Source organism: Oncorhynchus mykiss, chromosome 3 (genome assembly GCF_013265735.2).
Source record: "Oncorhynchus mykiss isolate Arlee chromosome 3, USDA_OmykA_1.1, whole genome shotgun sequence".
Lineage (NCBI taxonomy): Eukaryota > Metazoa > Chordata > Actinopteri > Salmoniformes > Salmonidae > Oncorhynchus > Oncorhynchus mykiss.
In genome coordinates this window covers 61,686,434-61,701,152 of record NC_048567.1, presented here as the reverse complement: position 1 = coordinate 61,701,152, position 14,719 = coordinate 61,686,434, and the positions used below count along the sequence as shown (strand labels likewise).

General features: G+C 45.3%; 1 protein-coding gene across 3 annotated transcripts in view; it reads left to right on the top strand.

Moving 5' to 3' along the window:
- LOC110520320 (calcium/calmodulin-dependent 3',5'-cyclic nucleotide phosphodiesterase 1A) overlaps positions 1-14,719 on the top strand; it is a 64,897-nt gene that overhangs the window by 27,449 nt on the left and 22,729 nt on the right. For all 3 annotated transcript variants that reach the window (XM_021597552.2, XM_021597551.2, XM_021597553.2), the window contains one exon: positions 13,988-14,101. In XM_021597552.2, coding sequence (XP_021453227.1) covers positions 13,988-14,101 — 114 coding nt within the window. The remainder of the gene's footprint in view (positions 1-13,987; positions 14,102-14,719) is intronic.

Below are 14,719 nucleotides of genomic sequence, written 5' to 3'. Positions count from 1 at the left end.
GAACAAAACAGAAAAGGAGGTTGATAACACAGAGGTGAGGGAGGGCTGGAGGGAGGAGGGGGAGGGAGGGGGAGAACAGGATGATAACAGAGAGATGAGGGAGTCTGATTTATCATGTATCACCCAGGAGACTGGTGTAATTACCCTCTAGTCACACCGACTGAACCAGAGGTGGAACCAGGGATGGTGAGACTATGGAACCTCTGTTGGCCCTGTGAGAAACTGAAATCTCTGTTGACTTGTGGGATGAGATGTCCAACAGAGATACTGGTCAGAGTGTAGGATTTTGTCTCTGTCTGTTGTGCCAAACTAGTATTAGAACAGACGTGAGATCCATTTAGGGACCACCCAAGAGGCCAGTTTACAATTCAGAATAAACCAGAAGCGTGTTACATGGGTGATATTATCTAAAATAAAGTTATGAAAAATGTGGCAAGCCAGAGAAAATACCTTTTTGTTTAGTTAGAACTGCCTGGTCTCATTAGAATGTCAAAATAGTGACATTTAACTATTCTAGCTTTATGTCACATAATAGATGCTGCCTCCTCTCTCCATCGCTTCTGACTGTTCTACCTCCATTCTTCTGCCTCCATTCTCCTGCCTTAACTCCCATACTTTTTGACATTGTTCAATTTGTTATATCTAATCTTATTAACTTAAATGTGTTTATTGTATGTGTAGCCTATGTGTTACTGTAATTCAGTCTTTTAGTTGACATAGTAGTCAACAAGGTGAAGAAATTGTCGGTGTGACCTTGAGCAAGGCACTTAACCCTAATTTACTCCAGGGGTGCTGTACTACTATGGCTAACCCTGTAAAACAACACATTTCACTGCAGCTATCTGGTGTATGTGACAATTCATTTCCTTTTCCTTTTTTTTTTTTTTTTTTTACACATGAAATAAACCATTATCCTCAAACTGACATATTACTTATAACATACTAGTTAGCCTATATGTCACATAGCATGGATAGGGTTAGAGACAGGTTAATGGTAAGGGTTATGGTTAGGGTTTGCAACATATGTCTGCAACATACATCGGATGTAAATTGCTTTTGTCAGCTTGTTTTAAACCCCGTTCCTGTGAACATGTTTGAGTTGAACTGTCCCTGTTTCAGTTAGAGAGTCTGTCTGTCCCTATACTGACATCTATAGGGCTGTCAAACATATCACTATCAACACCAGATTTCTTTTGTCACAAGGTTTTACCAGAGGTTCCGTGAACATGTTTGAATTGGAGAGACCCAGTGTCAGTTAGGAGGCCTGCAGGTCTGTAGAAAGCAGAAAGTAGGCCCAGGCTCAGACCAGTGTTAACATAACACAACAAGGCCCTGTCCCCACCAAGTGTGTTTATAGGCCAGTGAATGACCGTTTTTTAAAAACTTGAGCGTCTGAATTGGAAAGCCACCAAGAGCGCTGGAACCACTCACTTGTCAGAATGATGGAGCCTTGAATGGTAAGCCGGTTGTAAAACTCACCAGCTTACATCAGAGTTTGGTTTGTTTCCCTTACAAAGTGTTATTTAAAAAAAAAAATTGTACAGCAAAAACATTCCAAAGTATAATGTACTGTAGGTTGTTTTGATTACGTTTTTTTCATGGATCAACACATTCAATTACACAGACTATATTTCTGTTTTGGTGATAGCCTGTATCATACAGGGATGTTATTTTTATTGCCATCAATAGATCCCCTCTGTGAGACCATGTTGTTTACAATCTGAAAGCATGAGAATTAGTTTATTGAGGAGCCATTAAAGACAACCAGCCAAACACAATGGTAGTATCCCAAATGACCCCATAAAGTAATGCACTAAATAGGGAATAGGGTGCCATTTGGATTTCTTAGCAACATGAAAAGCATCCTCGTTTAGCCTCTGTGTGCCTGGGGCACCACCAGGGTACAGATCTGTTTATTTGTTGAAATAAATGATGCACAAAACCAGTCTAGTTCACAGTCAGACAACATACTGCAGAGAGTCTGGACTTTTTCTTTTTTCATACATGAAATGTAGTAGCAATCATCCACCGCTGTTTCTTGGAAACGGGTCGTTATCGGGTCATAAAGTAGTCCTGTGGGTGCCATCTTCAGGGGTGAGGAATGTTGGATCAGTCTGTCTGAGAGGTTGGCAGAGCAGGCGGCAGAGAGGAGCAAGGCAGGGTGCCCCAGCTCTATTCCAGCCCTGTCACTGTGCCCTCTGGGGCCCCAGTCTGGGCCCTGGTGACGGCATCAGTCCCTTCCAAGGAGGAGGACACAGTTAACTCATGGGAAAATGCTCTCTTGTAGGTCTGACATGTCCAGTTGGATGCAGCTAAAATCAGACATCCCCCTATGCCTTTGTTTGTACTTCTTGGAGGCCCAGCTCAGAAAGAAGTTCCTGAAAGCGATACAGTTTCACATAAAGCCTATTTTAATCGGACCCTGGCAAATTGTTAACTTAATTAATTTTCATTCTTTCATTTCATTCAACCTCACACAGGTCCCTAACACGGAACCCAAACCTGCTGCCATCGTGCGCTATCGTGCATACATTTATTTTGCCCCCCTACACCAAACGCGATCACGACACGCAGGTTAAAATATCAAAACAAACTCTGAACCTGTCATGTTGTGTCTTGTCTCTGTCCTTTCCCTTCACCCTGTCTCCCTCTGCTGGTCGTTGTTAGGTTACCTTTTCTCCCCCGCTTTCTCCCAGCTGTTCCTTGTCTCCTCTAACTACCCATTCACCCCGTTTCCCACCTGTTCCCTTTTTCCCTCTGATTAGGTCCCTATATCTCTCTCTGTTTCTGTTCCTGTCCTTGTCGGATTCTTGTTTGTGTTTCATGCCTGAGCCAGACTATCGTCATGTTTGCTGTAACCTTGTCCTGTCCTGTCGGAATCTGACGGTCTATCTGAGCCTACCTATGTTTGGTTATTAAAGAAGCTCTGTTTAAGTTAGTTCGCTTTTGGGTCCTCATTCACTCACCATAACAGAAGAATCCGACCAAGAATGGACCCAGCGACTTCGGATCCTCTCCACTCAGCCGTCGGGATCCAGGGAGCGATGCTAGGCAGACACGAGCAGGAAGTGTCTGCTGCTCGACATGCCGTTGAGACCCTGGCCACCCAAGTCTCCAACCTCACAGAACAGGTTCACCATCTCCGCCTCGATCCACCGGCCACTTCCAGGGCTTTCGAATCTCCGGAGCCCAGAATCAATAACCCGCCGTGTTACTCTGGGGAGCCCACTGAATGCCGCTCGTTCCTCACCCAGTGTGATATTGTGTTTTCTCTCCAGCCCAACACTTACTCCAGGAGCACTGCTCGTGTCGCCTACGTCATATCTCTCCTTATTGGACGGGCTCGTGAGTGGGGCACGGCAATCTGGGAGGCAAGGGCTGAGTGTACTAACCAGTATCAGGACTTTAAGGAGGAGATGATACGGGTTTTTGATCGATCTGTTTTTGGGGAGGAGGCTTCCAGGGCCCTGTCTTCCCTATGTCAAGGTAATCGATCCATAACAGACTACTCTATTGAGTTTCGCACTCTTGCTGCCTCCAGTGGCTGGAACGAGCCGGCTTTGCTCGCTCGTTTTCTGGAGGGTCTCCGCGCAGAGGTAAAGGATGAGATTCTCTCCCGGGAGGTCCCTTCCAGCGTGGATTCCCTGATTGAACTCGCTATTCGCATTGAGCGACGGGTTGATCTGCGTCACCGAGCTCGTGGAAAGGAGCTCGCGTTCTCCGTTGCCCCCCTCTCCGCATCACTACCATCTTCCTCTGCCGGCTCGGGAGCTGAGCCTATGCAGCTGGGAGGTATCCGCATCTCGACTAAGGAGAGGGAACGGAGAATCACCAACCGCCTCTGTCTCTATTGCGGTTCTGCTGGTCATTTTGTCACTTCATGTCCAGTAAAAGCCAGAGCTCATCAGTAAGCGGAGGGCTACTGGTGAGCGCTACTACTCCTGTCTCTCCTTCAAGATCCTGCACTACCTTGTCGGTCCATCTACGCTGGACCGGTTCGTCAGCTTCCTGCAGTGCCTTAATAGACTCTGGGGCGGAGGGCTGTTTTATGGACGAGACCTGGGCTCGGGAACATGACATTCCTCTCAGACAGTTAAGGGAGTCCACGGCCTTGTTCGCCCTGGATGGTAGTCCTCTCCCCAGGATTCAGCGTGAGACGCTACCTTTAACCCTCACTGTTTCTGGTAATCATAGCGAAACCATTTCTTTTTTGATTTTTCGTTCACCTTTTACACCTGTTGTTTTGGGCCATCCCTGGCTAGTTTGTCATAATCCTTCCATTAATTGGTCTAGTAATTCTATCCTCTCCTGGAACGTCTCTTGTCATGTGAAATGTTTAATGTCTGCTATCCCTCCTGTTTCCTCTGTCTCTTCTTCACAGGAGGAGCCTGGTGATTTGACAGGGGTGCCGGAGGAATATCACGATCTGCGCACGGTGTTCAGTCGGTCCAGGGCCACCTCTCTTCCTCCACACCGGTCGTATGATTGTAGTATTGATCTCCTTCCGGGAACCACTCCCCCCCGGGGTAGACTATACTCTCTGTCGGCTCCCGAACGTAAGGCTCTCGAGGATTATTTGTCTGTAGCTCTTGACGCCGGTACCATAGTCCCCTCCTCCTCTCCCGCCGGAGCGGGGTTTTTTTTTGTCAAGAAGAAGGACGGGTCTCTGCGCCCCTGCATAGATTATCGAGGGCTGAATGACATAACAGTGAAGAATCGTTATCCGCTTCCTCTTATGTCTTCAGCCTTCGAGATCCTGCAGGGAGCCAGGTTTTTCACTAAGTTGGACCTTCGTAACGCTTACCATCTCGTGCGCATCAGGGAGGGGGACGAGTGGAAGACGGCGTTTAACACTCCGTTAGGGCACTTTGAATACCGGGTTCTTCCTTTCGGCCTCGCTAACGCTCCAGCTGTCTTTCAGGCATTAGTCAATGATGTCCTGAGAGACATGCTGAACATCTTTGTTTTCGTTTACCTTGACGATATCCTGATTTTTTCACCGTCACTCCAGATTCATGTTCAGCACGTTCGACGTGTCCTCCAGCGCCTTTTAGAGAATTGTCTTTTTGTGAAGGCTGAGAAGTGCACTTTTCATGCCTCCTCCGTCACATTTCTCGGTTCTGTTATTTCCGCTGAAGGCATTAAGATGGATCCCGCTAAAGTCCAAGCTGTCATTGATTGGCCCGTCCCTAAGTCACGCGTCGAGCTGCAGCGCTTTCTCGGCTTCGCGAACTTCTATCGTCGTTTCATCCGTAATTTCGGTCAGGTGGCCGCTCCTCTCACAGCCCTTACTTCTGTCAAGACGTGCTTTAAGTGGTCCGTTTCCGCCCAGGGAGCTTTTGATCTCCTCAAGAATCGTTTTACATCCGCTCCTATCCTTGTTACACCTGACGTCTCTAGACAGTTCGTTGTCGAGGTTGACGCGTCAGAGGTGGGCGTGGGAGCCATTCTTTCTCAGCGCTCCCTCTCTGACGACAAGGTCCACCCATGCGCGTATTTTTCTCATCGCCTGTCGCCGTCGGAACGTAACTATGATGTGGGTAACCGCGAACTGCTCGCCATCCGGTTAGCCCTAGGCGAATGGCGACAGTGGTTGGAGGGGGCGACCGTTCCTTTTGTCGTTTGGACTGACCATAGGAACCTTGAGTACATCCGTTCTGCCAAACGACTTAATGCGCGTCAGGCGCGTTGGGCGCTGTTTTTCGCTCGTTTCGAGTTCGTGATTTCTTATCGTCCGGGCTCTAAGAACACCAAGCCTGATGCTTTGTCTCGTCTCTTCAGTTCTTCAGTAGCCTCCACTGACCCCGAGGGGATTCTCCCTGAGGGGCGTGTTGTCGGGTTGACTGTCTGGGGAATTGAGAGGCAGGTAAAACAAGCGCTCACTCACACTCCGTCGCCGCGCGCTTGTCCTAGGAACCTTCTTTTCGTTCCCGTTCCTACTCGTCTGGCCGTTCTTCAGTGGGCTCACTCTGCCAAGTTAGCCGGCCACCCTGGCGTTCGGGGTACGCTTGCTTCCATTCGCCAGCGTTTTTGGTGGCCCACCCGGGAGCATGACACGCGTCGTTTCGTGGCTGCTTGTTCGGTCTGCGCGCAGACTAAGTCCGGTAACTCTCCTCCTGCCGGCCGTCTCAGGCCGCTTCCTATCCCCTCTCGACCGTGGTCTCACATCGCCTTAGATTTTGTCACCGGACTGCCTTCGTCAGCGGGGAAGACTGTTATTCTTACGGTTGTCGATAGGTTCTCTAAGGCGGCTCATTTCATTCCCCTTGCTAAGCTTCCTTCTGCTAAAGAGACGGCACAAATCATCATCGAGAATGTTTTCAGAATTCATGGCCTTCCGTCAGACGTCGTTTCGGACAGAGGTCCGCAATTCACGTCTCAATTTTGGAGGGAGTTTTGCCGTTTGATTGGGGCTTCCGTCAGTCTCTCTTCCGGCTTTCACCCCCAGTCTAACGGTCAAGCAGAACGGGCCAATCAGACTATTGGTCGCATCTTACGCAGTCTTTCTTTTCGCAACCCTGCGTCTTGGTCAGAACAGCTCCCCTGGGCAGAATACGCCCACAACTCGCTTCCTTCGTCTGCGACCGGGCTATCTCCTTTTCAGAGTAGCCTCGGGTACCAGCCTCCGCTGTTCTCATCTCAGTTCGCCGAGTCCAGCGTCCCCTCCGCTCAGGCTTTTGTCCAACGTTGCGAGCGCACCTGGAAGAGGGTCAGGTCTGCACTTTGCCGTTATAGGGCGCAGACTGTGAGGGCTGCTAATAAGCGTAGAACTAAGAGTCCTAGATATTGTCGCGGTCAGAGAGTTTGGCTCTCCACTCAGAACCTTCCCCTTAAGACGGCTTCTCGCAAGTTGACCCCGCGGTTCATTGGTCCGTTCCGTATTTCTCGGGTCATTAATCCTGTCGCAGTTCGACTTCTTCTTCCGCGATACCTTCGTCGCGTCCACCCGGTCTTCCATGTCTCCTGTATTAAGCCCGTTCTTCGCGCCCCCGCTCGTCTTCCCCCCCCCCCCCCATCCTTGTCGAGGGCGCACCCATCTACAGGGTCCGCAGGATTTTGGACATGCGTCCTCGGGGCCGTGGTCACCAGTACCTTGTCGATTGGGAGGGGTACGGTCCTGAGGAGAGGAGTTGGGTTCCCTCTCGGGACGTGCTGGACCGTGCGCTGATCGAGGATTTCCTCCGTTGCCGCCAGGTTTCCTCCTCGAGTGCGCCAGGAGGCGCTCGGTGAGTGGGGGGGTACTGTCATGTTGTGTCTTGTCTCTGTCCTTTCCCTTCACCCTGTCTCCCTCTGCTGGTCGTTGTTAGGTTACCTTTTCTCCCCCGCTTTCTCCCAGCTGTTCCTTGTCTCCTCTAACTACCCATTCACCCCGTTTCCCACCTGTTCCCTTTTTCCCTCTGATTAGGTCCCTATATCTCTCTCTGTTTCTGTTCCTGTCCTTGTCGGATTCTTGTTTGTGTTTCATGCCTGAGCCAGACTATCGTCATGTTTGCTGTAACCTTGTCCTGTCCTGTCGGAATCTGCCGGTCTATCTGAGCCTACCTATGTTTGGTTATTAAAGAAGCTCTGTTTAAGTTAGTTCGCTTTTGGGTCCTCATTCACTCACCATAACAGAACCAATTACATTAATTTGGGGAAAGGTCGAAAATCATTAAACATGTATGGCAATTTAGCTAGTTAGCTTGCACTTGCTAGCTAATGTTAATTTGTCCTATTTAGCTAGCTTGCTGTTGCTAGCTAATTTGTCCTGGGATATAAACATTGAGTTGTTATTTTACCTGAAATGCACAAGGACCTCTACTCCGACAATTAATCCACACATAAAATGGCCAACCGAATCGTTTCTAGTCATCTCTCCTCCTTCCAGGCTTTTTCATCGTTTAATTTATATGGTGATTGCATCTAAACTTTCATTGTATTACCACAACTACCGGCAAAACAGTTAGTCTTTCAGTCACCCATGTGGGTATAACCAATGAGGAGATGGGAGAGGCAGGACTTTCAGCGCGATCTGCGTCAGAAATAGGAATGAGTTCTATTTTAGCCCTTTGTGTCGCAGACGCTCGTTGGCACAATAATTGAATAACATGGATTTCTAAATTTAATTTGCGACGCTCGTGCACGCGACGTGTCCGGTCTGGTCAGCATGTAAGGGTCCTCTTACAGTATGTACTGTAGTCCTATAGTTCTATGACGAATATACTCTAAATATGAATTATGGTTATTTCATAGTCACAGTAACAGGATAATGTATGTCAACACATGAAGTTAGTTTCTCATTATATTGAGCTCTGAGTTGAAGTCCTGGAAAGCAAAGATAAGGCTATTTGTGTATCCCAAATGGAACCCTATTCCCTACATAGTGCACTACTATTTGACCAGTGCCATAGGACTATGGTCAAATGTTGTGCACTGTGTAGGGAATAGGGTGTAATTTGGGATGCATCCTGCAGCTGTAGGATCTTAATTTGATCCCGTTTGCTACAGGAAATGTGAATTATTATGTGCGTTATAATTGATGGGCATTTTTTGTAGGGGTTGATACATTTTACATGTTAGGGCAAATCAAGTCTGACATTTTAAAGTGGAAATTACAAACTTTAGAAGCCTTTTTAAACCTTGAAAATACTACAAGTTTGCATTTCCAGCTGTACAGGAAAATTCTCATCAACAAAATAGTTATCAAATGAAGATCCTACGTCTGTATGTGAGTGTTTAAAACATTATTACTGTACAACATCATCTGAGAGTTGTCCAGATGTCTTAGGTTTTCTACTTGACCAAAATGTCAAACAAAGTTTCCAAGAGCTCATGTGAACTCAGATAAGCAACCCAGTTGTTGAGAAAGATATGGCACGTGCTTATACAACTGAACTTGTTGTAACATGTTTGACCTGTTTTTAGTCCCTTTACCATTGTAAAGTCCATGTTTTTTCTATTTCTTAAGAAATATCTCAATACTGCTACCTTTGTGGCTGTTTCAACTATTAATATACTGCCACTTTATTCAGAATCTTTTATCATATGCTAACCTATACTGAAACATACTGAAATCACATGAAAAAAGTCATTTTCGCTTGCTTCCAAAGACAAGGTTGTATTATTGTGACCCAGATAGATCCACCAATCAGGGCCACTATTTATATTTATCTGCTGTGTGATTGGTCTAATCCAGGGTGTGTGAGATGGAAGACATCAGGCCAGTGCTGTGGGGAGTGACAGAGGAAAAGGTCATATGATTGATAAACCTACGGCTGGAAACACTGTGGGGGAATAGCCCTGTTGTTATTCCCCCACCCACTACACATGATCTATTCCCATGGTTTCAGTGGTTTCAAACTGTAGTCTAAACGCTGTGTCTGTGACAATATTCACAAAGAGTTTCAGAGTAGGTGTGCTGATCTAGGATCAGTTTAGCCTTTTAGATCATAGTACATATGATTATATAGACAGGGGGGACCTGCCCTAGCACTCCTACTCTGAGACACTTTTTGAAATCAGACCCTGGTCTGTGGAAACCTGTTGCTACTGAATGTGTGATAAGTGAGTTGGAGAGACAGTTGTTTTGAGGGACTATTGCCAACTCTCACCCTGGCTGCATCTCACTCTCATCCAAAGTGCACCAGATACTATATCAGGCTAAATGCAACAGTAGATGTAATATCACAGGCAGTTGACAATGTGGAAGAGATGGCTGTCTACAGCTTGATTATGCAAGGCAAATGTTTACTTTCTGCATCCTCATTAGTCATGTATTGAAATATTTTGATATTACAGACCACTATTAGGTGCAACAGGTGTCACTATTTATGGTCACGTCAATGTAGAGTTCACCATGTTTGAGCCGCTCCTAGGCGTTTGTCTTGTTGTAGCTTACAGAACAAACCAATGCTGGGGGTGGCAGTTTGCCAATAGTAGTCAGTCAGATTTTCAATTAACACTGAGCACAATATAATACACAGGAGGCTGGTGAGGGGAGGACGAATCATAATAATGGCTGGAATGGAGTGAATGGAATGGTATCAGCACTAGGAGACCATGTGTTTGATATGTCAATGCCATTTCATTTACTCCATTCCAGCCATTTCTATGAGCCTGTCCTCTCCAATTAAGTTGCCGCCTGTGATAGAATAGTATAGACTTGGCACTTTGCTCACTCATCTTGACTGGCAGAGCGGTATCCTGCTGTGTTTCCCCTCTGAAGACAAAAGAAGGAAAGACTAGAGAGAAGGAAGAAAAATGACTAGATAAGGCAAACAAGCCCACAGTAAAGGCACAATAAAGTCCCAGGCTTATCAGTCTCTCTACTACATACATTCTGCTCACTTCGCAAATGGCTTTCTCCTGCTCACTTTGCATGCAGATGCATTGGTTGTTTTCCGTACTGTATTGTGTGTGTGTGTGTGTGTGTGTGCGTGTGTGTGTGTGTGTGTGTGTGTGTGTGTGTGTGTGTGTGTGTGTGTGTGTGTGTGTGTGTGTGTGTGTGTGTGTGTGTGTGTGTGTGTGTGTGTGTGTTTTCTGTATTGTATCCTGGCTTTCAGTCAGTTGATCCTGTTGTTTTGACAGCTTGGGTTTAGGATTATGTGTTCATATAAAACCACATGTCAATAACACTTCAATACTTCTGAATCCTCCTCTGTTACAGATTTTCACATAATAACACCTCAGATTGAAAACAGATGCTCCTCTTATGGTCTTGCCTTGCAGCAGGGATCTTACAGTAGGTTTGCATCCCAAATGGCACCCCCTATCCCCTATATAGTGCACTACAGGCCCTCTGGTCAAAAGTAGTGCACTATATGGGGAATAGGGTGCCATTTGGGACACATCCCAAGTCATTTTGCTGAGGGTTGGTTGGGCGTCTGGTGTTTGGTGATAGTCTGTGTGCCCACCGAGGCAAGCCATGGCACAGTGTCAATCCCCTGTGGTTTTTAATGATGCACTAGTCCCGTGGTAAATATTTAAAGATCTGTATGAGACCAATACCAAAGGCTTCACTGACTTTCTAGGCTTTGTTGATCAGGCGGTTGTAGTTCAGTGGTGCTAGTTCCCTGGATGTCTAACACACACACACACACACACACACACACACACACACACACACACACACACACACACACACACACACACACACACACACACACACACACACACACACACACACACTTGAATAATGTTTACATACTGTTTTACCCACTTCATATGTATATACTGTGTTCTAGTCGAAGCTCATCCTATATTGCCCTTGGTCCTTTGTAGCTCAGTTGGTAGAGCATGGTGCTTGCAACGCCAGAGTTGTGGGTATGCCTCCTGGGATCACCCGTACTTAAAATGTATGCACATATTACTGTGAGTGCTTCGAATAAATATATCTGCTAAACAGTGTATTTAAAATTTAAAAAAATACGAGCCCCACAGTTGAGATGTCATAATACCCATAAAAACCTAGCAGTAAAACAGGGAAATTGTTCCAATCGTTTTTAACCATTCATTGTTCTTACCTTTGCCTCGATTTGGCAGTCTTGTCCAGATCATCATGGCATTTGAAGGTCTTTATGATAGCCACATTAGCATTTAATTTTGGGTGTGGGTAAATCCAGGCGAATATATTGATAAAAGTCACCTTGTCCGAGATAGATTTACACGGTTATCAAAAGGTCCCACCAGGGTAAGCCTACACGAAACACAGCCCTCATTTTATGTGATTCTAAAATCCCCTATGGGAAAAATGAATGGAACCATTTCCCTGTTTGACTGCTAGGATTTATGGGTATTATGACTCATACTGTGGTGCTCTATATACAGTGGGGCAAAAAAGTATTTAGTCAGCCACCAATTGTGCAAATTCTCCCACTTAAAAAGATGAGAGAGGCCTGTAATTTCCATCATAGGTACACTTCAACTATGACAGACAAAATGAGAAAAAAAATCCAGAAAATCACATTGTAGGATTTTTAATGAATTTATTTGCAAATTATGGTGGAAAATAAGTATTTGGTCACCTAGAAACAAGAACGATTTCTGGCTCTCACAGACCTGTAACTTCTTATTTAAGAAGTCCTCCACTCGTTACCTGTATTAATGGCAACTCTTTGAGGTTGTGGACAGGTGTCTTTTATACTGATAACAAGTTCAAACAGTCACACTCCAAACTCCACTATGGCCAAGACCAAAGAGCTGTCAAAGGACACCAGAAACAAAATTGTAGACCTGCACCAGGCTGGGAAGACTGAATCTGCAATAGGTAAGCAGCTTGGTTTGAAGAAATCAACTGTGGGAAAAATTATTAGGAAATGGAAGAACGGTGAGCAAAAATCCCAGAACCACACGGGGGGACCTAGTGAATGACCTGCAGAGAGCTGGGACCAAAGTAACAAAGCCTACCATCAGTAACACACTACGCCGCCAGGGACTCAAATCCTGCAGTGCCAGATGTGTCCCCCTGCTTAAGCCAGTACATGTCCAGGCCTGTCTGAAGTTTGCTAGAGAGCATTTGGATGACCCAGAAGAAGATTGGGAGAATGTCATATAGTCAGATGAAAGTTGCATCCAAAGAACACCATACCTACTGTGAAGCATGGGGGTGGAAACATCATGCTTTGGGGCTGTTTTTCTGCAAAGGGACCAGGACGACTGATCCGTGTAAAGGAAAGAATGAATGGGGCCATGTATTGTGAGATTTTGAGTGAAAACCTCCTTCCATCAGCAAGGGCATTGAAGATGAAACGTGGCTGGGTCTTTCAGCATGCCAATGATCCCAAACACACCGCCCGGGCAACGAAGGAGTGGCTTCGTAAGAAGCATTTCAAGGTCCTGGAGTGGCCTAGCCAGTCTCCAGATCTCAACCCCATAGAAAATCTTTGGAGGGAGTTGAAAGTCCGTGTTGCCCAGCAACAGCCCCAAAACATCACTGCACTAGAGGAGATCTGCATGGAGAAATGGGCCAAAATACCAGCAACAGTGTGTGAAAACCTTGTGAAGATTTACAGAAAACGATTAACCTCTGTCATTGCCAACAAAGGGTATATAACAAAGTATTGAGATAAACATTTGTTATTGACCAAATACTTATTTTCCACCATATTTTGCAAATAAATTCATAAAAAATCCTACAATTTGATTTTCAGGATTTTTTTTATAATTTTGTCTGTCATAGTTGAAGTGTACCTATGATGAAAATTACAGGCCTCTCTCATCTTTTTAAGTGGGAGAACTTGCACAATTGGTGGCTGACTAAATACTTTTTTGCCCCACTGTAACTAATGCTGTACACACCTTTTCTATAAATTGTATTGTCCATACTGTCTATTTCACACCATTATATACAGTGCAGCAATACCTAATATTGCAAAACAATACACCCCCCCCCTACAAAAAAACAAAAAAAAAACAAATGAGAAATGTAAGAAATATATACAGTTCCAGTCAAAAGTTTGGACACACCTACTCATTCAAATGTTTTGATTTATGTTTTACTATTTTCTTCATTGTAGAATAATAGAAGGCATCAAAACTACGACATAACACATATGGAATCATGTAGTAACCAAAAAAGTGTTAAACAAATCCAAAAATATTTTAGATTCTTCAAAGTAGCCACCCTTTGCCTTGATGACAGCTTTGCACACTCTTGGCATACTCTCAACCAGCTTCATGAGGTAGTCACCTGAAATGCATTTCAATTACAGGTGCGCCTTTGTTAAAAGTTCATTTGTGGAATTTCTTTCCTTCTTATTGCGTTTGTGGGGGGATTTGTGTGTATTGTTAGGTATTACTGCACTGTTGGAGCTAGAAACATAAGCATTTAGCTGCACCTGCGATAACATCTACAAAATATGTGTACGCAACCAATAACGTTTGATTTGACAAGACCAGCTCAGAGACTGTCGAGTTGTATCGACATACAGTACTCTGTGTACTATGTATTATCCAGTGTTCATGAGCTCATATATGAATATGAAATTTGAATCCAACTTCCTCTTTGCAGATTAAGATGCCTGGTGAAGCAACTAGACAAGGGAGAAGTGAACGTGGTGGACCTGAGGAAGAATATAGAGTATGCAGCCTCTGTTCTAGAGGCAGTCTATATTGATGAAACCAGGTGAGTAAATTTCAGCTGAATTCAATTCAATAACTACATCAAACATTTTGTACTCTGCACCGTTAAAGGTATGGGAAATAACTGCACAAATACAACTCACATAAAATATGGTACTCATAGATAGTAACCTATTCTGATAATTAAATTCCTTGACAAATCGAGTGCTGTACAACCAGTGGAGTACCACAAGTGCAGTACTACTCTGTTTTGGTGCCTTAGCTCAGACAGTTTGAAAATATACTTTTTCTATGCAAACTGTGTCTTTGTGTCTGCTGATCAAAGTCCTCCAGTTCTCTCTGGGTGTCTCACTTCTCTCTGGATGTTTCACTTCTCTCTGGGTGTCTCACTTCTCTCTGGATGTTTCACTTCTCTCTGGGTGTCTCCCCCGTCATGGGGGAACGTCCGATTACTCGAAGGAGCACTCCATACTTTACTTCTTAAACTCCACGTGTGAAGTTTTCCATCTCTCCATGGAGGAGACTATAAAACTAAAGTCTTACTGAGCCATACATCCCTCTCAGTCTGGGTTGTTGTGGCTGTAGTTGTTGATACAGACTGCAGAGTGAGTCAGCTCAGTTGGGCTCTCCAGTGATAAGCAGGTGTTGCATAGCCTGTAGT